The sequence below is a fragment of the Lithobates pipiens genome, unplaced genomic scaffold (genome assembly GCF_037356315.1).
Source record: "Lithobates pipiens isolate NorthernLeopardFrog02 unplaced genomic scaffold, aLitPip1_a1.2 Scaffold_28, whole genome shotgun sequence".
Taxonomy (NCBI): Eukaryota; Metazoa; Chordata; class Amphibia; order Anura; family Ranidae; genus Lithobates; species Lithobates pipiens.
The window spans coordinates 226,312,204-226,338,645 of record NW_027507789.1 but is presented as its reverse complement, the minus strand read 5'-3'; the positions used below and the strand labels follow the sequence as shown (position 1 = coordinate 226,338,645).

The window sequence follows — 26,442 nt, the reverse complement described above, 5'->3', positions numbered from 1 at the left end:
GGGCACACAGACTACATATGATGGGCACACAGGTTGCATATGGTGGGCACACAGGCTGCATATGATGGGCACACAGGCTGCATATGATGGGCACACAGGCTGGATATCATGGGCACACAGGCTGCATATGATGGGCACACAGACTTTATTAGGTCCCCCTTGCTAGTAGCGGTTGGACCCCCTTTATTAGGTCCACCTTGCTAGTAGCGGGTTGGACCCCCTTTATTATGTCCCCCTTGCTAGTAGCGGGTTTTACCCTCTTTATTAGCCCCCCCCCCTTGCTAGTAGCGGGTTGGACCCCGTGTTGCCTTTATTCTTGATGGCATAGATACAACAAGGTGTTGGAAACATTCCTCAGAGATTTTGCTCCATAGTGACATGATATAATCACGCAGTTGCTGCAGATTTGTCGGCTGCACATCCATGATGCCGAATCTCCCGTTCCATTCCAAAGGTGCTCTATTGGATGAGATGTGGTGAGTGTGGAGGCCATTGGAGGACAGGGACCTCATTGTCCAGTGGTGAGATGATTGGAGCTTTGTGACATGGTGCATTATCCTGCTGGGAGGAGCCATCAGAAGATGGGGACAATGTAGTCATAAAGGGATGGACATGGTCAGCAACAATACTCAGGTAGGCCCTGGCAGTTAAACCATGCTCAGTTGGTACTAAGGGGCCCAAAGTGTGCCAAGAAAATATCCCCCCCCACGCCATTACACCCCCACCACCAGCCTGAACCGCTGATACGAGGCAGGATGGATCCATGCTCCAAAATTCTGACCCCACCATCTGAATGTCGCAGCTGAAATCCAGACTCGGAACTAAAGATCATACGTCGACTATCCGAGCCATATAGCGATTCAAGCTGCACTTGGACCAACAGTCATTCAAACAGGCCATGTTAGGCAACATCAATAAAGAAAAGGCAGCCTGACATCTAATAAGGAGCTGATTACATTGCCAAGAGAAGGATAAGTATAAAAAAACAAAACATGGTCGATCCATGGGACCGCGGCGCCATATCATTCTCTTAGCAATGTAATCCTTTCCTTGCCAGCTCCTTATTAGATGTCAGGCTGCCTTTTCTTTATTGATGTTGCCTTACATGGCCTGTTTGTCCTGGGGTTGCCACATCTGTAATGGATGAAGCATGCGCCCAGTGAAGCTCCCATTCTCCGTGTTTGTTACCGATCAGTGACCCCCGGCTGGGAATTGGATGATGTCTGTAATTACAATCATGAATTGGAGCCGCTGATATCAGAAGACAGCAGCCTGCAAGTGAAGGGCGTTTTATGATGAACTCAGACCTCAATGGAGGCATTGTTCCCGGGAGGTGAGGGGTCTGTGCCAGGGATAAGGGGCCCTTTTCTGTGCCTGGGGGCCCCTCCAGAACACAGAAGAATGTGGGGTCAGCACAACGACTTCTTGTTCCAATGTGGTGATGGCACGTTTCATGGAAAACCATTCTGGGGGAAAAAAAAGGAAATTATTACGTACTGTAAGAGCAGAAAAATATCTCTTCTTGTTACATTATATATATATATATATAATGTCGTGGCCCTATGACCGAGACACTTATGGATTACATAAACACGCAACAAGTCTTACACCATAAATAGACCTGAAGTGTGGCTTGGTGGTCTGGTCGGTATGCCAAGAAAAGGGGGCATACCCAAGAAAAGTAATGGGTAGTTTATGGAGAAGGAAGTGCCCTGAAAAAGGGAAGGGCATCGGGCACCGGAACCGACAAAGAGCATGGGCAAGTGGTCTACTTAAATACCCTCCGTGCTCCTCCCATAAATTCAGGCCACCATACAGGCCTTCTTATTTATGGTCGTGGCCCTATGACCGAGACAGATATGGATTTAATAAACATGCGACAAGACTTACAACATATATAGACCTGAAATGAGGCTTGGTGGTCTGGTCGGTATGCCAAGAAAGGGGGTCAAAAGTCTCACATAGGGAAATAACTCTTTATTAATTCTTGTGGTTATTTAGCCAGCTTGGTGAAGGCTTTTACCATTTTCCGCCTGAGGATTTGGGATGTATGTGACAAAGCAAGAGGACTTCCATCGGCCTGGTTTCTTGATTATGTGGTCTGGACCTCCATGCTGGGATGCGGCTGAAGCTGCTCCCATCCGGAAGGAAGGTCCAGAGAACTGACTGGGGGTTGCAGCCCAAGTTACTTAGGAGGATCCTGACATGCCTGATAAACTGGCTGCCACTCAGGGGGCTGGACATAAAGGGTAGCAACGGGCTACCATCAGATTGGCTGGGTAGATGGAACAGCAACCAGTCGAGCACCGAGACTGGGCACCAGGCATTGTTGGTCTGAAAAGTATTATTGAATAGGAGAGCAGCTCAGAATCATTAAACAAAATTCAACAACACCACAACAAAAAGATACATTTTTTTTTTTTTCAAATCGATCAATAAACAGAATGCAAAAACAAAACCAACAAAAAAGATAAATCAACAACAAAAAAGATACAAAAACAACAACAGGGTGTATTTCCAAAGTGATCAGTCTGTTTTTCAGATTATGTCTGTATTTCAGATGACCAGAGGGACAGGGACGAATGGCCAACCTCATCCAGCTAAAAAAAAACAATAAAAAGATACAAAAAAACAAAAATGCAATAAACAGAAAAATAGATACAAACATAACAAAAAAGTTACAAAAACAAGGAGTATTTCCAAAGTGATCATGGGGGGCTTCTGTTTTTCAGATGACCGGAGGGACAGGGACCTCGTCCAGCAGACCTTTAAAAAAAAAAAAACAATAAAAAGATACATAAAACAACAACAAAAAATACAATAAACAGCAAAAAAGATGCAAAAATGACAAAAAAAGTTACAAAAACAACATCATAGATTATTCCCAAAGTAATCAGTGCTGATGTCTGTTTTTCAGATGGCCAGTAAAGGCCAGTCTTGTCCAGCAGACCTTTGCTAAAAAAATAAAAAAAAAAAAATAAAAAAAAAAGATACAATAAACAGCAAAGAAGATAAAAAAAAAAATGAGAAAAAAAGTTACAAAAACAACAACAAGGAATATTTCCAAAGTAATGAACGCTGATGTCTGTTTTTCAGATAAACGGAGGGAGGCCAAGCTTATCCAGTAGGCCTTTGCTAAAAACAAAGCAAACAAATAAATAAAAAGATACAAACAACAACAAAAACAGATACAATGAACAGCAAAAAAAATACAAAAATGACAAGGAGTATTTTTAAAGTAATCAGTGCTGATGTCTGTTTTTCAGATGGCTGGGAGGGAGGCCAGCCTCATCCAGCAGACCTTTGCCAAAAAAAAAAAAAAATACAAAGATGTGAAAAACAGCCAAAAAGATACAAAAACAAACATAAGGAATATTTCCAAAGTAATCAGTGCTGATGTCTGTTTTTCATGTGGCGGGGGGACAAGGAGGGAGGCCAGTCTTGTCCAGCAGACCTTTGCTAAAAATTAAAAAAAAAAAACAATAAAAAGATACAAAAACCTGAACCAAAGAGGCGTCTGATGTCTCCTAAGAAGATCGCCCCAGAATCTCCTCCATTCGAAACAAGTTTCCTCCGCAAACGCTGGTAGGTGATATACTTATCTTGCTGCTTCTTTCTTCCTATGGCCTTGAAAAGCCTAACAGTCCGCTGTTTTACAAGCTCCCACCATTCCGACTTGCTGTTGCAAAAGTCTACAATCGTTACCTGCGCTTGAAAAAGGATTGTCTTACTTTCTCGTCTTCCAGGAGGGCCAAATTCAAACTCCAGATACCCCTCCCCCTAGGTGGCATTCAGAGTCACAGAATACAGTGATTGGAAAACTCCACTGCCCGACACACAGGTGCCAAAAAAGCAGAGTCCCCCTTTAAAAAAAAACCTATCTATCCTACTCTGAGTAAATACCTCTCTGAAAAGTGAACCCCGTGCTGTCTGGGTAGCGATTAATGTGCCAGACCTGCTTCCCTAACTATCGCATTGAGAAAAAGGGTGTCATAGCCCAGCTTATCTCTGAAGCCTCTCCTGTCTTTAGACCTAGTAATGGTGTTGAAATCACCTCCAAAGATAACCTGCTGGGCTGTAAAAATAAAAGGCTTAATCTTTGTAAAAATGCATTTCCTGCCCAACTTCGTCTGGGGGCCATAGATGTTAATCAGGCGCAGGTCCTGCCCCCTCACAGAGACGTCCAAGACCATGCATCTCCCAATCTCTACCTCAATTACCCGCCGGCACGTTACCATACCATAAAAAAAGGACTGCAACCCCGCTGTAAGGCTTGGCCGCAAGAGACCAAAATGAGGGACCACGTCTCCACTCCTCCTTCGCCAGATGTATATGGGCCAGACTATTCAGATGAATCTCTTGCAAAAGCAAAATGTAAGCATCAAACTTGCTGAGCATAGGCCATATGACGAGTGCTTACTGATCTTAAGCTGGCAACATTAATGGTTGCCACTTTTAATGGAGTGGGAACTGCCATTAGGGTAATTGAGGCAGCCATTTCTTAGCCTGACTACTCCCTCTCCCTGGAGAACCAGCGCGCTTCATTGCACCCTGGGGACTCAACATCCATAGAGGATGCTGAACTCCTAATTCCTACTCATCCTCATCATCTGACAGGAACTCAAACGTATTTGCCAAAGGAAACACCTTAGGACTTAAGGTAACTGTACCACTTTTTTTTTTCCTTTCTTTTGCCCTTCCTCCTTTTATCCTCCAACCACTCCATATCATCCTTGGACAAACCGGAATCAACAGCCTCCTCGCTCCTATCCTCTCCCTCACCCCCCCCCACTCTCCCTTCCCTTATCTACCACCAGGCCCGCCTCTTCACCATCCTCCCCACTCCTCTGCACCCCAGAAACCCTGCAGCGTCGGGGGAGGGGGACTGGCACTGCACTTGATGCACCTGCCTCAGCACCTCTAGCTGCCTTTTCAATTTTGGAAGACACAGAAGGATTGGACACATTCTCTGTAACTGAAATCTTACCTACAGACTGGGAAGACACAGGCACACTAGGTAAACGCACAGACTGGGAAGACAAGGACATACTGGGTATTGGCACAGACTGGGAAGACAAGGACATACTGGGTATTGGCACAGACTGGGAAGACAAGGACATACTGGGTATTGGCACAGACTCAGATGGACTCACAGGCCCTCCAGCTGCTGAACTCTGAACATCCTCCATGTCCAGGCGGAAGAACTCTCTCATGAGCTCCGGCTTGTTGTGCATTGCCTCAGGACACTTACTGTAAGGATGTCCCACCGCATTGCACAGATTACACCTGATGATATTACAATCCTTTGCCAAATGTCCTAAACCCTGACACAGAGAGCACTTCATCACCGGACAGGAGGATGCAAGATGCCCTTTATCTCCACACTTGTTGCATAGCTTTGGCTGGCCCGGGTAGAAGATGGTCAGCCTGTCCCTCCCCAGGAAAGCTGAGGAAGGCAGATACTGGACAACATTGATTACTTTTAAGTTTAACTGCACAGACCACTCCCCCCCCCCCCCCGGCTCAGGACGCCTCCATACCTCCTCAACCATACAGAATAAATCCCCTTGTAGTATGGAGTAATTGCGGACAAGGATTGTCACCGTTTTAATGAGTGGCTGGCGTGATACAAGCTTGGGGATGAGCCCTCTCCAGTCCGGCAGGCCCCTACACACATGCTCATATTTCTCCCAAAATATGTCCAAAGACTCCGGACAGATAAAGGACAAATCATACTCAAAGGAACTTGCCGGACTAATCAGGGCAAAGATATCTGTGGGCCTAAACCCCATCTGCAGAATCATATCCACCACTGCCCTCCTATGCGGAGGAAGTCCTCCACCCTCCCATTTAAGCTGCACAACATTCCTCCTTTTAGACAGGGAGGAAGATTAAACATTTCCATATTCCTTGCCTACCTTGCTCCCCCTTCCCAGATCCTGTAGCAGCAACACCAGCATAGGTTTTTCTTGCAGCACCAGTAATTGCAGTCTCGTCCTTAGACACAATCAAACCTGCTGACAGAGTCTGAATCAGCTGGGATAGCAGTCTTTGGATTAACACTCAGCTTTTTTTCCTGGGTTCAAGCACAGTCTTTGCTACTGCAGACTCCTAGAGAGTTGTAGCACTACTGCTCCCAGCATCTCCTCCACCTTTCCCAGGAACAGCCGCTGTGTCTGGCCCAGGCAAAATCACTGTTTTGTCCATGGTGCTCCTCTCTGCAGACTCTTCCCCGAGAAGCTGACAATTACTTTCACCAATTTCATCTATTCTAAAGCTTTGTTTTGAGGAGGTAATTCAGACTGCATTGTATGCTGTACATTGTCTATGAGTCTGGGCTGACTGCCCATAGCACTACATTGTGTGTGCAGGATGGTGATGTGAACTTTAATCACCATCCTACACACACGCACAATGTACCTGCTTGCTGTGCTGTTACCTTTATAATGTCATGGCTGTCAGTGGGATCAGACTTCCCCCCAGATGTTGCAGACTTCATGGTGGATCTTGCTCTCTCCATAGGTCTCTATTTCATAAGGCGAGAAACGGTGTCCATCTCCTCATCACCATCCGGAGGGGATTCCAGCTCAGTGATGAACTCCAGCATGCCGGTACCTCCCTCAACCTCCTGCTCACATGTTCCATATTGCTGTTGCAGAGGGAGGGGGACAGAGGCCTCCGCCATTGAGGGCTCAGAAGATGCCTGAGGTGTTGAAGAGTTGGGCTCATCCTCCAGGCCCACTTTCTCAGTCTCTCTGCTGACTCTGTTGGTACCTGCATCTCCTCACTGATTGGGTCACTTTCCATGCAGGAAGCGGCTCCTCTCCTCATTCGGCTAAATTGTTCCTCATTTCTATATTTTTCTTTAAATATTCCTCTATTCTCCTTCAATGAACTCACCAGTTCCTTCTGCTTCCTCACAGCTTGCTGCAAGTCCTTCAACTCAGGCCTCAGAGCCGGTCTCTTTTTACTGTATAGTTGGGCACAAATCAGTTTTTTCTTCCTAAATTCAGCCATCAAAACTACCAATATCTCCTCTTCTTTCTCAGTCCGTTTCAGCTTACCAACAATCCTCTGTCTAAAGGCAGACAGGGACTCATCTCTCCTTTGGCCAGGCCCAGAATCTTCCACAGGCTGAGGCCTAGTCACAGGCCTATCCAGGGGGCCCCCACCAGGATCCAGCATTCCTCCTAGGGCAGAGAAGCAACTCTAGCCCCCGGTCTCTGAAAGCACAGGAGCCAAGGAACCAACAACCTCACACCTCCCTGTCAAGGAGCCGAATGGCAGTTTCCCACCATCCCTGTGCCGAGTTCCCGGGTCTGTATACCCACTGTGCCCATTATGAGGGGTTCCCACCATCCCTGTGCCGAGCTTCTGAATCTGTACACCTTCTGTGACCACTATGAGGGGTTCCCACCATCCCTGTGCTGAGTTCCCAGGTCTGTACACCTTCTGTGCCAATTATGAGAGGTTCCCACCATCCCTGGGCGGAGTTTCTGAATCTGTACACCTTCTGTGCCCACTATGAGGGGTTCCCACCATCCCTGTGCTGAGTTCCCAGGTCTGTACACCTTCTGTGCCCATTATGAGGGGTTCCCACCATCCCTGTGCGGAGTTTCTGAATCTGTACACCTTCTGTGCCCATTATGAGGGGTTCCCACCATCCCTGTGCTGAGTTCCCGGGTCTGTACACCCGCTGTGCCCATTATGAGGGGTTCCCACCATCCCTGTGCCGAGTTTCTGAATCTGTACACCCGCTGTGCCCACTATGAGGGGTTCCCACCTTCCCTGTGCTGAGTTCCCAGGTCTGTACACCTTCTGTGCCCATTATGAGGGGTTCCCACCATCCCTGTGCGGAGTTTCTGAATCTGTACACCTGCTGTGCCCATTATGAGGGGTTCCCACTTCCCACAATCCCTGTGTTGAGTTCCCATAAGGTAAATTGGGACAGTGTGGGATTTGTCTTGTCTATGATCTTCTGTATCTTGCACAATGCTGAGCACAAAGCTAGCCAGTCATTGTGCATTCTGTTCAAAAGTTCATAACTTTTGTTTCCCCTCTTGGGGGGGGGGGGGGGTGTTGGGGTTCTTGGATTCTTCTGCTCCCCATCCATCCAACCATCATCAGAAGAATGTGGATGAGATGTTCAAGACAGTTCTGGTCCTCATAACACAAATGCCAAATGAAAACAGCGACCCCAGCGATGATTCTGGGAGCTGTGCCAACATCGCAAACTCATCTGTGTCCTGGTCATGTGACCTCCTCAGACTGGCGCTGTGCTGGGCGAGGAGAAGATAGAACAGATGGTGGTGTAGGAGGATCGGGGTGGCCGTGTGTGTGATCCTCTCCGACTCGCAAGGTAAGTGGTGTTTCCTGCCAAGGGGAGGTAAGGCTTTAACCACTTCAATACCGGCACTTTCACCCCCTTCCTGCCCAGGCCAATTTTCAGCTTTCAGCATTGTCACACTTTGAATGACAATTGCGCGCGGTCATTAAAATAAAAATGTGTTGTGTTATTATATCCTTATTCATAACTCACTATGAATGACTTATTAAGTGACAACATCAGTAATAAGAAGTCCATTCGGATGAAACGTTTGTCAGGCTAGGCAAGGAAGCAGCGGTGACGTCATGCCGCCCGTGGAGGGTGTGAGACGGTTGTTGTGTTTTCCTAATGCTTGTTTTAACCACTTCAGCCCCAGAAGATTTTACCCCCTTCCTGACCAGAGCACTTTTTTCGGTTTCGGCACTGCGTTGTTTTAACTGACAATTGCGCGGTCGTGCGACGTGGCACCCAAACAAAATTGACGTCCTTTTTTTTCCCACAAATAGAACTTTCTTTTGGTGGTATTTGATCACCTCTGCGGTTCTTATTTTTTTTTCGCTATAAACAAAAAAAGAGCGACAATTAAAAAAAAAAAAAAAAAAATTATTATTTTCTACTTTTTGCTATAATAAATATCCTCAAAAAATATATAAAAAATATATTATTTTTTTTCCTCAGTTTAGGCCGATATGTATTCTACATATTTATGGTAAAAAGCTTATATATATTGGTTTGCGCAAAAGTTGTAGCGTCTACAAAATAGGGGATAGTTTTATGGCATTTTTATTATTATTATTTTTTTTAGCAGTAATGGTGGCAATCTGTCATTTTTATCTTGACTGCAACATTATGGCGGACACATCGGACATTTTTGACACTATTTTGGGACCATTGTGATTTATACAGTGATCAGTGCTATAAAAATGCATTGATTATTGTGTAAATGACACTGGCAGGGAAGGGGTTAAACACTAGGGGGCGATGAAGGGGTTAAGTGTGTCCTAGGGAGTGATTCTGTGGGGGGATGGGCTACCTAGGACATGACAGCGATCACTGCTCCCAATGACAGGGATCAGTAGATCCCTGTCATGTCATTAGGCAGAACGGGGAAATGCCTTGTTTACATAGGCATCCCCCCGTTCTTCCGCTCCGTGATACGATCCCGGGACACCGGCGGACAGCAAGTCCATGGTCACGGTCAAGAAGTAAGCGGCGGGCACACGCGCCCACAATGCCGCGATTTAAAGGGGACGTACCTGCACGCACATTTGCCCAGCCATGCCATTGTGCCTATGTACATCATCATGCCCATCATATGCAGCCAACTGTGCCCATCATATGCAGCATCTGTGCCCAGCAAATGTCCATGACCAAGTGACGGGCGCCTCCTCCACCTCCTCAGCTGTGCCCGCCAACTCCGCCGACCTTATGTCTGGTGCATCCTCTGCCTCCCAAGCTGTGCCTGCCTCTTCTGTTGGCCTCATGCCTAGTGCCTTCTCGCCTCCCCAGCTGTGTCCACCTACCCCCCGACCACATGCCCAGTGCCTCCTCCACCTCCCTAGCTGTGCTCACCTCCTCCATCAACCTCATGCCCTATGCCTCCTCCGCCTTTCCCACCTGTGCCCACCTCCTCCACCGACCTTATGCCCGGGGTCTCCCCAGCTGTGCCCGGCTCCTACACTGACCTCATGCCCGTTGCCTCCTCTGCCTCCCCACCTGTGCCTGCCTCCCCAGCTGTGCACGCCTCCTCCGCTGACCTCATGCCCTGTGCCTCCTCCACCTCCCCAGCTGTGCCTGCTGACCTCATGCCCGGTGTCTCCTCTGCCTTTCCCACCTGTGCCCGCCTCCTCCGTCGACCTCATGCCCAGTGCCTCCTCCACCTCCTCAGCTGTGCCCGCCTCTGCCAATGTCATGCCTGGTGCCTCCTCCACTGACCTCATGCCTGGCATCTCCTTCGCCACCCCAGCTGTGCCCGTCTCACCTGCCGATCTCATGCCCAGTGCCTCCTTCCCTTCCCCAGCTGTGCCTGCCTCCTCCGCTGACCTCATGCCCGGTGCCCCCACCTCCCCTCCTCCGCCTCGTGTTCCCCAGCCAGGCTAACTGGGAAGTCAGCGGGCCGTGGCTGTGCCCCCCTAGGCAGCAATGCGCCCCAGGTGGCTGCCTAGTTCACCTAGTGGGAGCGCTGGCCCTGCATAGACTACATCTTTGGCTCCAGGCACCCCGATCACTGGTTATGGGTCCATAGCTCATAAGCGATAATACCGCGCGGCTGCTGTGCAGTAGCATTATCGCTAATGAGCTGCCGACCCATAACCAGTGAATCCGGTGCCTGGAGCCAAAGAGGTAGTCTATGCAGTGATCCGCTGCTGGGAGAAGGGATGTTGTGTGAACAACTATCTAGTTGAAGGGGCAATATTCACTGGATCTCTGGAGAGTTTAATATGGGAAGGCGATGTGGTGATCGGATTCATGGATTATCCAGGATCACCTTCTATAAGGGCTACGTCTTCATTAGTCTTTATTTTAAGGACGCTGAGAGTGAATGTTCTGTTTAAAAGACACTTTATCTGACATTTTTATTAAGGATATTATATGTTTTTTTTTAGAGCACTGCCAATGCTTGGATGTCTATTTGCTTGTCTTTGTATGTTTTATAGCAGCTGCTAAAAGGCTTTGACCTTTTTCCATTAACTGATTTCATTTAGCGCTGGGGTGGGGGGGGGGGGGAGTCAATTATCGCAATTTATTGTGGTTGTTTGTTTTCTTTCATTTCATTGTTCAAAAGGAAAAAAACAAAACAAATTAGGTTATTAGAAAAAAAAAGATTGCAGATTTGCAAATGAAGCTATTTATGATTAACCACTTTCAGCCCCGGACCAATATGCAGCTAAAGGACCAGGACCCTTTTTGCGATTTGGCACTGCATCGCTTTAACTGACAATTGCGCGGTCGTGCGACGTGGCTCCCAAACAAAATTGACGTCTTTTTTTTCCCCACAAATAGAGCTTTCTTTTGGTGGTATTTGATCACCTCTGCGGTTTTTATTTTTTGCGCTATAAATAAAAATAGAGCCACAATTTAAAAAAAAAAACTAATTTTTTACTTTTTGCTATAATAAATATCCCCCAAAAATATATAAAAAAAACTTTTTTTTCCCTCAGTTTAGGCCGATGCGTATTCTTCTACATATTTTTGGTAAAAATAAAAATCGCAATAAGCGTTTATTGATTGGTTTGGGCAAAAGTTATAGCGCCTACAAAATAGGGGATAGTTTTATGGTATTTTAATAATTATTAATTTATTGATAATTTTATTTTACCAGTAATGGCGGGGCGATCAGCGATTTTTATTTTTATTGTGACTGCGACATTATGGCGGACACGTCAGACAATTTTGGCACATTTTTGGGACCATTGGCATTAATACAGCGATCAGTGCGATTAAAAATGCATTGATTACTGTAAAAATGCCGCTGGCAGTGAAGAGGTTAACCATTAGGGGGCGGGGAGGGGTTAAGTGTGTGTTTTTTTTTTTTTTTTACTGTAGGGGGGCGTGGCTTGGCGTGTGACGTCACTGATCATCTTTCCCTATAACAGGGAACAGACAATCGGTGACAGCCTCAGTAGGAAGCACGGGGAAAGCTTTGGTTACACAGACCTCTCCCCGTTCTTCAGCTCTGTGACCCGATCGCGGTGATCAGGTCCCGCGGCCACGGAGCTCAGGACCGGGTTGCGAGTGCGCCCCGCCGGCGGCGCGCGACCCATGGCTGGGCACTTAAAGGGCAACGTACCCTGTGCGTGCTTGTGCCCAGCCGTGCCATTCTGCCGACGTATATCGGCGTGAGGCGGTCCTTTAAGTGGTTAAAGAGACACAGCAAGCTTTACATTTTAATGGAGATATTAAAAAGAAATTTAGAAAAAAAAAAAATTATAGAGAAACACAAAAAAATTAAAAAATAAACTAAAAAAGTTCCACAGGGATATGGGGGGACAATGGGCTACATCGGACTTTTTCTGTTGGAATGTCCGACCAACAAAGTTTGAGAGCTGGATATATATATATATATATATATATATTCCAGACTTTGACAAAGGGCCTTTATATATAAAAATCTCATATATATATATATATATATATATATATATATATATATATATATATATATATATATGTATATATATATGTATGTGTGTGTGTGTGTATACGTATATATATATATATATATATATATATATATATAAAAAAATCATATATATAAAATTATATATATATAATCTCTTCCGGGTTGCCGTGAGATCACGCCCTGACCGGTTTCGTCAGCCAGACTTTGTCAAAGGGCCTTTATATATAAACTCTCATATCAAAAAATTGGATACAATTATTACAGTAGTTTTCTGTCATTGTTTAGCGCCGCTAATGTTAGAGTGTTCACTGTAGCATACTTTTGAGATCATTTATTTATCTTTATAGTGGCTGCATAGGCGTGTGCGCACAAGGTGTACCAGGTGTGCCTAATCCCCCCGTGTGGCGCGCATTCCCCCTGTTTTAATCCCTGATATTTCACCAAAGCCCTCCTAAAATAAATTGTATAAAAAAAAATGAAATACTTAATAATTTAAATTAAAATAACTAATAAATACATTTTAATAGATTAAAAAAAAAATATTGGAAAAAATAAAACGATAAAGAATAAAAATACTGACACCACCTACTGATATCGCCCACTGCTCTACTGACACCATCAGCGCTGGAGGGGGGGGGGGGGGGGTGTACCATTAATTTATGTTTGATTATTTCTCATTGATTATATATTTTTTTTCAAAGTATAATAGTTGTCCATTATCATTGGTCAAAGCCAGTGGTGTTGCTAGGGGTGGCTTTTGGGGCTATAACCCTGAGTCTCTGCAGGGGTCCCCAAGGGGAGGGGAGGCTCTCTGGGGACCCTGATGTAAGTGGGGAGCTCTCTGGGGTCCCTGATGCAAGGGGGAGGTTCTCTGGGGACCCTGATGTAAGGAGGAGACTCTCTGGGGACCCCGATATATGAGGGAAGGGGCTCTCTGGGGATTTATACACACACATGTACAGTATATTACTGTATATACATGTGTATGCCCGCCCAAGCGTATGACTTTCTTTACTATGCTTCTATGGGCTCCAGCCCCAGATCTTTTGTAGGCCCCTGGTCAAAGCCATAGTTGCACTTCAAAGGGCCAGTCCACTGGCAGTGGCTCTCCTAATGTTTTGGTGAATGGCCCGGGGGTTTCTTCTCCCTCTCGGGGGCGCTGGTGGTGTTTCTCAGAGCTCTGCAATCATTGAAAGTTCTCTATTACATGGAATACATTGTTCTGAGAGAAGTGCGGAGAGTAACATCCGTGTGACATTCCCAGGAAGTTATCGGTTCCATTTTTTGGATAATTTTTTGTTTTTTGGAGAAGTGAAATTCCATGTGGCAGTGCAGTGTTGTGTAATGTACAGAACTTATTATTGAATAGGAGAGCAGCTGAGGATCATTAAACAAAATGCAAGAAAGCCACAACAAAAAGATACAAAATATCAACAACATTTTTTTTTTTTTTTCAAATTTATCATTAAAAAGAATGCAAAATAAAACAAGAAAAAGATACAAACAACAAAAAAAAGATAAATCAACAACAAAACAGATACAAAAACAACAACAGAGAGTATTTCCAAAGTGATCATTGGTGATGTCTGTTTTTTCAGATGGCTGGAAGGACAGGGAGGGAGGATAGCCTCATCCAGCAGACGTTTGCTAAAAAAAAATCAATAAAAAGATACAAAAAAAAAAACCACAAAAAAATGCAATAAACAGCAAAATAGATACAAACATAACAAAAAAAGTTACATAAACAACAAGGAATATTTCCAAAGTAATCAGAGCTGATGTCTGTTTTTCAGATAAATGGAAGGAGGCCAACCTTATCCAGTAGGCCTTTGCTAAAAACAAAAAAACGAACAAAAAAAACCAATAAAAAGATACAAAAAGCAACAACAAAAAAAAGGTACAATTAACAGCAAAAAAAATACAAAACTTAGAAAAAAGTTACAAAAACAACAACAAGCCTCATCCAGCAGTTCTTTGCAAAAAAAAACAAAAAAAACAATAAAAAGATTAAATAAACAACAAAAAAGATACAAAAGTGGCAAAAAAGTTACAAAACAACAAGGAGTATTGCCAAAGTGATCATTGGTGATGTCTGTTTTTCAGATGAGCGGAGGGACAGGGAGGGAGACCAGCCTCGTCCAGCAGACCTTTGCTCTGCTGCGGAAGAATATTCTGGTACAATGGAGGCGTCTGGGACATGTAGTGCTGGTAGGTAAACCGTAACTGGGGGCAACCCTGTGGGTGTTGGGGGGGGGGGACCCTTGATTGACAGATATTTTATCACTAGCTGCTTGATATGATTCAGGTTGTTGCTGTCTCTGACCCTCACCACTTCCCACCCATGTGACACCCCATTCCCCTGAACAGTAAGTTGTCAATAATTCCCTTTTGGGGGCACAAGAATAAACACCTTTCCCCTATCCCAAACTACCCCATCATTACACAGGATCCCCTTCACCATACTACCCCCATCATTACACAGGACCCCCTTCACCATACTGCCCCCATCATTACACAGGACCCCCTTCACCATACTGCCCCCATCATCACACAGGACCCCCCTTCACCATACTACCCCACCATTACACAGGACCCCCCTTCACCATACTACCCCACCATTACACAGGACCCCCTTCACCACCAGCAACAATTAAAAAAAAAAGCATTTTTTACTTTTTGCTATAATAAATATCCCCCAAAAATATATATAAAAAAAACATTTTTTCCCCCTCAGTTTAGGCTGATAAGTATTCTTCTACATATTTTTGGTAAAAAAAATTGCAATAAGCGTTTATTAATTGGTTTGCGCAAAAGTTATAGCGCAGTTTTTTTTTTACTAGTAATGACAGCGATCTGCGATTTTTATCATGACTGCAACATTATGGCGGACACATCGGACAATTTTGACACATTTTTGGGACCATTGTCATTTTTACAGCGATCAGTGCTATAAAATTGCACTAATTACTGTAAAAGTGACACTGGCAGTGAAGGAGTTAACCACTAGGGGGCTAGGGAAGGGTTAAGTGTGTCCTGGGGAGTGATTCTAACTGTTAGGGGGCGTTTCTATGAATGACACTTCACTGATCTCTGCTCCCGATCACAGGGAGCTATGATCAGTGACACTGTAACTAGGCAGAATGGGGAGATGCTTGTTTACATTAGCATCTCCCCGTTTTTCAGCTCCGTGAGACGATCGCGGGTATCCCCGCGGCGATCAAGCCTGCGGGACCCGCGATCCTACTCACGGAGCTTCCGGCAGTGCCGCCACCGGCGCCCGTGACCACACAGTGGCAAATTCAAAGGGACATACCTGTACGCCCATTTGCCCAGCCGTGCCATTCTGCTGACGTGTATATAGACATGCGGCGGTTGGCAAGTGGTTAAAGATCACCTCATTATATGGACTTTGATATGAACTGTCTGTGATAGCTGTGGGTGGGGTTTATGTAGGGGTTTGGAAAAGTGGGGGGGGGGGGGGGGGTTGGGCGCTCATGCCCCTAGAGGCTGTCAGAGGTATATGCCTAAACTCTTCTGCCAATCGCCAGGGAAGGAACCGATGCACGCAGGCTCCTTCACTACCAGGGTCCTCCATCACCTATGCCAAGTCACCTGCGCTTCCCGACTGACTGGCCGCCATACTTCACTTACGAAACTCGCACTGCAGTCTCTGGCAATGGCAACACAACCCTTCAAGGTTTGGCTTAACCGCTTTTTAGCACATTACTGCGGCATCTTCTCTTTACCCCTGATGTGCCCATGTTATGTGACATGCCATGCATGCACCCCTTTATATGTAACCTCAAATGACTTCAGAGCAGGCAGAACTTTGTTGATGGCACTGCCATGTTTTGTGAAGCTATAACGGATAAAGTGCCATGCCATGATGGCAGTACCTTCATCATACTTCTGCCATGGCGTATAGCACTCCATCAAATTACACCTTCACATCACAAGGTGGCCTCATCAATCTAGTTCAACGTTCAAGTCAATAGATCTCTCTTGATTCCGGTGCCTCCTGTTACCCTTCGCTCCATGCCAGCTCCTACCTGTAAATGCAAAAAGTCCAAAGTCCATAATATCCATGTCCTTGGAATCCCAACCAAGTTCCCACCAAGAGGAGAAGGATTGGGCAACAGGATTGGTCACATAGCAACATAATCTTTTGTCTAATTCCCATTCATGGAGCAAGCGCCAACCAACCCACAAAGCTGCTCTTGCCTTGTACTTATCTGCCACCAATAGGGGGCGGCACCATGAACACCCGGTAAAATGGGAGATGTAATAAACTCACAGTAAAAAATAATAATTGAGACAACTGTCTACATCATAACGAAGTGTTCTCCTAATTGGTGATGGTGGTGTCCCCATGTTTGGTTTTCAGGAGTGGCTCCAGCATTTGGCGCTGATCTTCGTGCTCTTCTCAGTGCTGGCTATTAGACACGATCAAAGGCTTACTTCATACGCGCCGACCGAGGTCCTGGGACGTCTGGATGGATTCAGCAGAAAAAGTTTTCCAGTTGGCTACATCCCTACAGCACCGGCCATCCGGGACATAATGCAGAGGGTCAGCAGAAGCCCCATCACCCCGGGTAAGATCAGCTATAAGCTGAGCATGGCGGTCATCTCCGCTGAATTAGGAGTGTATGGGGCTCACCAGAGGGCCTGACTGCTTTTTAAAACCTTTTAGTTCCCATTCAAGTGTTATATGTGTGTACAAAGCTGGGGTACCCCGATAATTAACCCCCATCCCCATGAATGAATGGAAATAACAAAAGTCCCGGTTCTTCCTTCCAGAAATATCGGTGAAAGAATTCCAAAATACTTCTGACCTCCTGGATGCAGTTAATGCGAAACAGGTCATCGTTGGTGTGGAATTTGAGAACGAGACTACGTATTTCATCAGATATCTTCACTACGCCACCCCGAACCCCAATGACTACATGGCTGATAGAGGTAAGATAGCAGACAGTTTTCAGCAGTACCTTGGTGGTCTCTGTTTTTACATCCTTTCAGGTTGGCAAAACATCTTCAAGCTGTAACCTTCATACTGCCACTTGCCTTTTTTTATTTTTTGCATTTGCATGCAAGTTTACTTCAGTCTCTTTCAACCATTTTACCCCAGAGGAACCCGCAAAATACCTTTCAGGTCTCGGGTAGCCCCTGCTATACCAATTCATTGGGGGGATGAACAGGAAAAATGCCCCTTACATTGGTGATCAGTGAGAAGAATGTTCCTTACATTGGTGATCAGTGGGAAGAATGTTCCTTACATTGGTGATCAGTGGGAAGAATGTTCCTTACATTGGTGATCAGTGAGAAGAATGTTCCTTACATTGGTGATCAGTGAGAAGAATGATCCTTACATTGGTGATCAGTGAGAAGAATGTTCCTTACATTGGTGATCAGTGAGAAGAATGTTCCTTACATTGGTGATCAGTGAGAAGAATGTTCCTTACATTGGTGATCAGTGAGAAGAATGTTCCTTACATTGGTGATCAGTGAGAAGAATGATCCTTACATTGGTGATCAGTGAGAAGAATGTTCCTTACATTGGTGATCAGTGAGAAGAATGTTCCTTACATTGGTGATCAGTGAGAAGAATGTTCCTTACATTGGTGATCAGTGAGAAGAATGTTCCTTACATTGGTGATCAGTGAGAAGAATGTTCCTTACATTGGTGATCAGTGAGAAGAATGTTCCTTACATTGGTGATCAGTGAGAAGAATGTTCCTTACATTGGTGATCAGTGGGAAGAATGTTCCTTACATTGGTGATAAGTGAGAAGAATGTTCCTTACATTGGTGATCAGTGGGAAGAATGTTCCTTACATTTGTTCCTTACATTGGTGATCAGTGGGAAGAATGTTCCTTACATTGGTGATCGGTGAGAAGAATGTTCCTTACATTGGTGATCAGTGGGAAGAATGTTCCTTACATTGGTGATCAGTGAGAAGAATGTTCCTTACATTGGTGATCAGTGAGAAGAATGTTCCTTACATTGGTGATCAGTGAGAAGAATGTTCCTTACATTGGTGATCAGTGAGAAGAATGTTCCTTACATTGGTGATCGGTGGGAAGAATGTTCCTTACATTGGTGATCAGTGAGAAGAATGTTCCTTACATTGGTGATCAGTGAGAAGAATGTTCCTTACATTGGTGATCAGTGAGAAGAATGTTCCTTACATTGGTGATTGGTGGGAAGAATGTTCCTTACATTGGTGATCAGTGAGAAGAATGTTCCTTACATTGGTGATCAGTGAGAAGAATGTTCCTTACATTGGTGATCAGTGAGAAGAATGCTCCTTACATTGGTGATCAGTGAGAAGAATGTTCCTTACATTGGTGATCAGTGGGAAGAATGTTCCTTACATTGGTGATCAGTGGGAAGAATGTCCCTTACATTGGTGATCAGTGGGAAGGATGTTCCTTACATTGGTGATCAGTGAGAAGAATGTTCCTTACATTGGTGATCAGTGAGAAGAATGTTCCTTACATTGGTGATCAGTGGGAAGAATGATCCTTACATTGGTGATCAGTGGGAAGAATGCTCCTTACATTGGTGATCAGTGGGAAGAATGTTCCTTACATTGGTGATCAGTGGGAAGAATGTTCCTTACATTGGTGATCAGTGAGAAGAATGTTCCTTACATTGGTGATCAGTGGGAAGAATGTTCCTTACATTGGTGATCAGTGAGAAGAATGTTCCTTACATTGGTGATCAGTGAGAAGAATGTTCCTTACATTGGTGATCAGTGGGAAGAATGTTCCTTACATTGGTGATTGGTGGGAAGAATGCTGCCCTTAGAAACAACAAACGTTTTTCTTTGACAATGACAAGAGTGAATAATAGAATCTTACTGTGTATATTTTTTGGTCTTTTTTTTTTTGTTTTCTTACTTGGTTTTTGAAAAAAGATGCAGAAAAACCAAAATGTAAATAACAAGATGCAGTAAACTTTTGTCTCTGCTCTCCCTGTGAGTTCCTTCAGGTCATTGTAGAAGTTCAGACTACGAATGTCACCCCCTGGAATATTGGAAAGTGGGGTTCATCTCTCTACAAGCCGGCATTGACTCTGCCATTGTTGAGGTGAGCAAATGCACATGAAATTAAACAGGGAGAATAGCTCTACAATTACAGAAGACCGTTGTCACCGGGACAAAACTTCAAGGGAAATTCTTCCAAATTAGGACTTCTGAGAGGTGGGATTTCCCTTTTTCGGGAGTTTTCCATACGCCGGACATATGGATAGGGGAGGCGATGCCCATGCACCCTCTATGGACGGGCCGCCACTGCTCAAGTACCCCCAACAGGCCATGTTTGCAGGTCTTCCTTTATCTTGTACAGGTGCTTTAAATCGGAGTCAATGGCTTGGTATTTCGGACAGCTATTTTATCTTATCTAAGAGAAATTCCCAAAATATGGCCTGTTGGGGAGTACTTGAGGACTGCGGTTGAGAACCACTGGTCTAGTGTACTGTAGGGCTGTTAGCAAAGGTGGGTTTAGCCTCCAATAAAATTTTGGGGGCTTATGTTGGGGTGGGGGCATGATCTGAGATAGACATCATATCTATTTCAGCATTTGTCAGAAGTGCTAGGTCTCTTTGAGTGATACATATGTAGCTCTACCCCCTTAGGAGCTGCTAATGAATGTTCACACCTGTATAGTGATATTAGTGTGGGACTAGGGATGAGCCGAACACCCCCCCGGTTCGGTTCGCAGCAGAACTTTAGAACGGACCAAAACTTTGTGCGAACTTTAGAACCCCATTGAAGTCTATGGGACTCGAACGGTCAAAATAAAAAGGGCTCATTTTAATGGCTAATATGCAAGATACTGTCCTAAAAGGGTTTGGGGACCTGACTCCTGCCCCAGGGGACATGGGTCAATGCCTAAAATGTTTTTAAAAATGGCCGTTTTGGCGGGAGCACTGATTTGAATGACGATTAAAGATTAAAAAAAAGTGAAATATTCCTTTAAATATGGTGCCTGGGGGGTGTCTGTAGTATGCCTGTGAAGTGCCACATGTTTCCCGTGATTAGAACAGTCCCTGCACAAAATGACATTTAACGGGAAAAAAAGTCATTTAAAACTGCTTGCGGTTTTAATGTAATATCTGGTTCCGGCAATATGGATGAAAATCATTGAGAAAAATGGCATGGGTAGCCCTCCCTGCCTATTACCAGCCCCTTTGGGTCTTGTACGGATATTAAGGGGAACCCCGTACCCAAAAAAATAAAAATAAAAAAAGGAAATGCGTGTGGCCCCCAGGCCCTAAATACTCAGAACAGCAGTATACAGGCGGTGCAAACAAGACAGGGACTGTGTAGGTTTGTTGTGTTAAGTTGAATCTGTTTGTAATTTTGAACTGATGCCTGTATGATAGAACACCAGCAATAAAGGGTAGATAGTATACAGGTGTATACTGTGCTGGAGGCACACAAGACCCACTAACTCCTGCAGATGCCTGTATGATAGAACACCAGCAATAAAGGGTAGATAGTATACAGGTGTATACTGTGCTGGAGGCACACAACACCCACTAACTCCTGCAGATGCCTGTATGATGGAACACCAGCAATAAAGGGTAGATACAGGTGTATACTGTGCTGGAGGCACACAACACCCACGTTACTACTGCAGATGCCTGAGAAAAGAACACGCTGTCCCTGCCTATGCTGCTCTTTCCCTGCACACCGGAACACACTACACAAGGCTGCCACGCTGGCGGCCTTATATAGTGTGGGGCGTGTACTAAACCCCCCCTGAGCTATAATTGGCCACAGGCATCTTGCCTGTGGCCGATTATTGCTCTCGTCGCTGCCGGCGCTGTGATTGGCCAAACATGTGGGGTCACAGTGCATGCTTGGCCAAACATGAGCCAGCGATGGCGCAGTGCATTGTGGGCTGTGAGCGCCACACGAATTTGGTGCGAGCACCACATAACGTTTGGTATTCGCCGAACGTGTGAACAGCCGATGTTCGAGTCGAACATCAAGCTCATCCCTATGTGGGACCAGCGGTAGAGAGAAACACAGCAAAGATACACTATACAGTATATTTACCGTAACCTTGGAACTCGTCACTTCACCAGCTGCAATAAAGATAGATACTCTACACAGGATATCAATTAACCATTAGAGATGAAAGTTTAACACAATGGAACAGTGTGATAATTCAGAGAATAGTAAATGGCAATATAACAGTCAATGTGAATGTGAATCTGCATTCAAGGATCACCATAGAGGGCATAGAGGGGATATGCAAACAGGTGCACAGTGGGGCAAGTACTCAATAATACTCAACAATTCTGCAGCACAATGCTATATGAACATGCAACAGCACAATGCTATATATTTATATACTGTACTCAAGGGCTCCCCCTAGGGGATAATGCAATGTTCCAAATGCATGTAAACGGTGATAAAAGTTCCTTGTCTCCAGAATCTTCAGCTAGTTTATGGTATTAGTCTGCAGTATTTGTAAATCCAACAGGGAAGCAATTAGTAAGCAGATTGTGAAATAGATGGTGCGCTGGTAATTAGGTACTTATGAGACACTTAGAATACTTCCTCCTTCAGACGTGAGTGTGACTTAACATTTACCCGATAGTGGAGGTCGGGGGTAGGGAACTTTTTTGGCTGAGAGAGCCATGAATGCCACATATTTTCAAATGTAATTCCATGAGAGCCAAACAATATGTTTAAAACTAAATACAAGTAAATGTGAGCATTTTATGTAAGACCAACACTTTTAACGTACAACATGTCTCTGAATTAAACAATCAGGTGTATTTTATCAAGGGATAAATCACAGAACAAAGAAATACGGCAAAGTTGCCGAACACGACATGACCTCTGAATTTTTTTTAATAACGTTGTTATGCTGTTGCTAACCAATGATGAGTAAAGTACTTCTTATCATTAATGCAACTTTTCTGGTGCTGCATGGTTTGCTGATGGCTTTGTAGTCTGGTTGATACGAGGTGAGGTTAAGCTTCATGCAGGCGTTGAGACTTCCATCCATTAAACGTGATTGTAATTTCGATTAATTATAACTGTAATATCCACGTCACCCCCCCCCCCCCCGACTGTAATGTCCACGTCACCCCCCCACTGTAAGGTCCACGTCACACCCCCCCACTGTAATGTCCACGTCACACCCCCCCACTGTAATGTCCACGTCACACCCCCCCACTGTAATGTCCACGTCACACCCCCCCACTGTAATGTCCACGTCACACCCCCCCACTGTAATGTCCACGTCACCCCCCCCCACTGTAATGTTCACATCTCCCCACTGTGTATTTAAGATATTAATTAAACTACAATTAGATACATACCCCTGGCTCATCCACGGGCCCACAATCGATGGAGATATCCCAAAAAGGGGGAAAAAAAAAAAAAAGGAATGGAACAACCAAGCCTTAGGTTTCACCTATAGTGACTGCAGGGGGTAGAGAAGAGGCCAATCAACATAAATTGTAAATGAAAAATCAAAAATCAAATAATGTGTGTAAAAAAAAAAGGGGATTTATAGAGTTAAGCATAAGGCATGCAGAAGAGAGATATATCTCACATACATACCGAACAGGATTGGTATAGGAGAGTACATGTCAGGGACACCGGAAATTTGGACAGATTTATGGTGAGAGGGAGTTGATGTCAGCCTAAATACACACAAAATGAGGGGGGGGGTTATATATAAAATGCCTCAAGGAACAACCGTCAAGATACGGATACATTGGAAAAGAAAAGAGAGACAAAAAATTGAGTTAAATGGTTTATAAGTATGCTCACCTAGATCCTAGTTAGAGATATTTTAGAATGTTCACCAACCAAGGACAATATTTGGTATCCAACAACAGAAACTAGCCCTGACAGGGCTAGATAGTAAGCAAAATGCTTAATAGTGTGGCCCGTAATGTTAAAAAAGAGAGAAAATATATATGTATACGCTTAGTATATAATAAAGCAGCTACAGGGAAGGCTAAGGCCGCGTACACACGGGCGGATTGTCTGTCCAACTTAGTCCGGACTTTTTCAGCGGACAGTCTGACGGACTAAGTCTTTCGGAATTTCCGTAATTTTGTCCGTCCAAACTTGGTTTCAGCGGACAGTCCGCTCGTGTGTAGGCAAGTTGGACAGACTAAGTATGGCGCATGCTCAGAAAGGATTTACACGGCCGAAGGTTGCATTGCAGTGTATAGGACGTCGTTTTTCTAGTCCCGTCGTACGTGCTGTACACGTCATCACGCACGCTTTCAGCGGACTGTCTGCTCATCGTGTGTGGTCAAGTCCGTTCATTCAAATTTTGAACGGACTGTCTGTCGGATTGTCTGACGAACTTAGTTGGGCAGACAATCCGCCCGTGTGTACGCGGCCTAAAAAGGTGTGGAGCACAGTCAGCCAAACCATAAAACTAACCTTGTCCGCATATGCGATACACATCAGCGTCCCCGAAGAGCCAGCAACCAGCCTGAAGCTGGAGGGTCTTATATACCCCCCACTCAGTGAGCGCTGAAGCACGGACGCCAGCAGCGTGTGACGTCAGCGTCAAACCGCGCATGCGCCGAACTTGAGCGCCGACAGAGAGCGGGCCCGGGCACTCTCTGTATAGTAGCTCGCTCCATATACTGAGCCTACAATCCCCAGAGTGCTTAGCGACTGGCAAGGCGTCGTCATAATGATGCGGATGACGCGATTGCCATTGATGACACGGCGGGGCAGAATCAGATGGAGTGATCCGGAATGAGAGTGCCGGATGAGGGGAAAAGATAGGACAGATAATACGGGGGGCGTGCACTAAAACAGAGAGTGTTAGAACGGGCGCTGTTTCCACAATACAGAGCCCCGGGGCATCCATACAGGCACCAAGAAGCTAAAACCCAGCTGGTTCACCCAAGGGGAAATGCAGCATCGAAGCTAGACACAAGGAAATAAGCCAGGGGTGACAAAAAAAATTATTTATAAAAAGAAAGAGATTGTAATCAAAAAATGAATACTGAAAATAGAAATACATTCAAATATGAAGTAAAACAATTCTATGAAACTAAACGGTAAGGGGTCAGGCGGTATTATGGAAAATTGCTGGATTATGTTAATCAGTAAAGGAAAAATACAAATTATGACCAAAGAGGGAGGGAAAAAAAGAAAAAGGGAAAATACCTAAAAAGTATTTCCATTAAGCATAATAGAAACATTGAAATATATATCCACAAAAATACCAAAGAATTAAAGGAAAGAGAAAAATGGGTAAATTAAATCATTACATAATAAAGAAATTATTTGACAAACACACAGTCACTGCAGTCACTATAGGTGAAACCTAAGGCTTGGTTGTTCCATTCCTTTTTTTTTTTCCCTTTTTGGGATATCTCCATCGATTGTGAGCCCGTGGATGAGCCAGGGGTATGTATCTAATTGTAGTTTAATCAACCCATCTGCATAATATGATCTGAAGATTTCCAGGATCCCTGATCTTGACTTCACCAGGGAACCCGTACTATCCCTCAGGCCTATGACCGTCTTAACTGCTATGCCTTGCTTACAGTTCTGGTAAGGATCAGGCGAGTGATATTTTCCATAATCCCTCTCCAGAACCAAGGAGGCATGCCGGTCGTATTGACACTTTCTAAGAAGAAACTTGACCTCAGAGATCTCCCCTGGATCTCCTCTATACGAGACAAGACGATCAAGCTTCCTCCGCAAATGCTGGTAGGCAATGTACATACCAAGCTGCTTCTTCTTACTTATGGCCTTGAAAAGTCCAATCGCCCTTTGTTTCACAAGCTCCCACCACTCTGACTTACTGCTGCAAAAGTCCAGAATAGAAACCTGTGCCTGGAAAAAATCCTCAAAGGATTGTCTTACCTCTACGTCTTCCAGGAGAGCCGAATTCAGTTTCCAGGTACCCCTTCCCCTGGGTGGAGTGTCCGAGGCATTCAGAGTCACAGACAGTATACAGTGGTCAGAGAACTCCACCGCCCTCAACTCAGGAGCCGAGAAAGCAGAGTTCTCCTTTAAAAAAAACCTATCTATCCTACTCTGACTATTCCCTCTCTGAAATGTGAATCCCGTGCTGCCAGGGCAGTGCTTAATATGCACATCTACCAGGCCTGCTTGTCTCACCATATCTCTAAGAAAAACGCTATCGTACGCCAGCCTGTCTATGGAGCCTCTCCTGTCTTCAGGCCTAATTATGGTGTTAAAATCCCCTCCAAAGACAACCTGCTGGGACGTAAAAAGGAAGGGCTTGATCTCTGTGAGGAGGCATTTCCTGCCCCATCTTGACTGCGGTCCATAGATATTGATCAGACGCAGGTCCTGCCCCCTAACAGAGACGTCCAAGACCATGCATCTCCCAATCTCTACCTCAATTACCCGCCGGCATGTTACCATATCGGTTTTAAAAAGGACCGCAACTCCGCTGCAGGGCTCAGCCGCAAGAGACCAAAAGGAGGGACCGCATCTCCACTCCCTTTTTGCTAGATGGACATTGGCCAAAGTATTGAGCCAGGTCTCTTGCAAAAATAAAATCTCGGCATAAAACTTGCTGAGCAAAAATAAGGTAATATCACAAGCTCTTGCAGATTTCATGCTGGCGACATTAATGGTCGCCACCTTTATTGGAGTGGGAACTGCCATCAGGGTGATTGGGGTAGTCGTTTCTTAACCTTTGCCACACTCTCATCACCAGAAACAGCTCTCTTCAAACTATGTGACTCCCCCTCATCCATGGATGATAAAGAAATAGATAAATCAGACATCCCATCACCTGACAAAACTGAAAAAGTATTACCAAGAGGAACCCCTCCTGGGTCCGACTCTGAGGAAGAAATAACCAATTTACTTGTTTTCCTCTTCTTCTTTTTCTTCCTCCTAAACTTCTCCCACCCCTCATCAACCGAATCCCCCCCAACAGAGGGTGAGACATGGGATATGGACACCCTTCCATAAGCCCCACCCCCATCCAGCACCCCCACATTCCCCTGA

General features: G+C 45.0%; 2 protein-coding genes across 4 annotated transcripts in view; one reads left to right on the top strand and one right to left on the bottom strand.

The window, feature by feature from the left end:
• The window catches only part of LOC143936205 (ABC-type organic anion transporter ABCA8-like), a 394,203-nt gene that overhangs the window by 146,959 nt on the left and 220,802 nt on the right, over positions 1–26,442 (bottom strand). Inside the window, exon 38 of one of the 3 annotated variants that reach the window (XM_077460613.1) lies at positions 2,454–2,766. The exons of 1 other annotated variant lie outside the window; for it this stretch is intronic. In XM_077460613.1, coding sequence (XP_077316739.1) covers positions 2,593–2,766 — 174 coding nt within the window. In that variant the 3' untranslated portion in view covers positions 2,454–2,592. Of the gene's footprint in view, positions 1–2,453; positions 2,767–26,442 lie in introns of those variants that run through there. One more of the 3 variants, XM_077460611.1, reaches the window with a different exon arrangement.
• LOC143936211 (ABC-type organic anion transporter ABCA8-like) overlaps positions 8,283–26,442 on the top strand; it is a 98,852-nt gene continuing 80,692 nt past the window's right edge. Inside the window, exons 1-5 of the mRNA XM_077460625.1 lie at positions 8,283–8,359; positions 14,553–14,657; positions 16,834–17,041; positions 17,247–17,405; positions 19,440–19,537. Coding sequence (XP_077316751.1) covers positions 14,553–14,657; positions 16,834–17,041; positions 17,247–17,405; positions 19,440–19,537 — 570 coding nt within the window. The 5' untranslated portion in view covers positions 8,283–8,359. The remainder of the gene's footprint in view (positions 8,360–14,552; positions 14,658–16,833; positions 17,042–17,246; positions 17,406–19,439; positions 19,538–26,442) is intronic.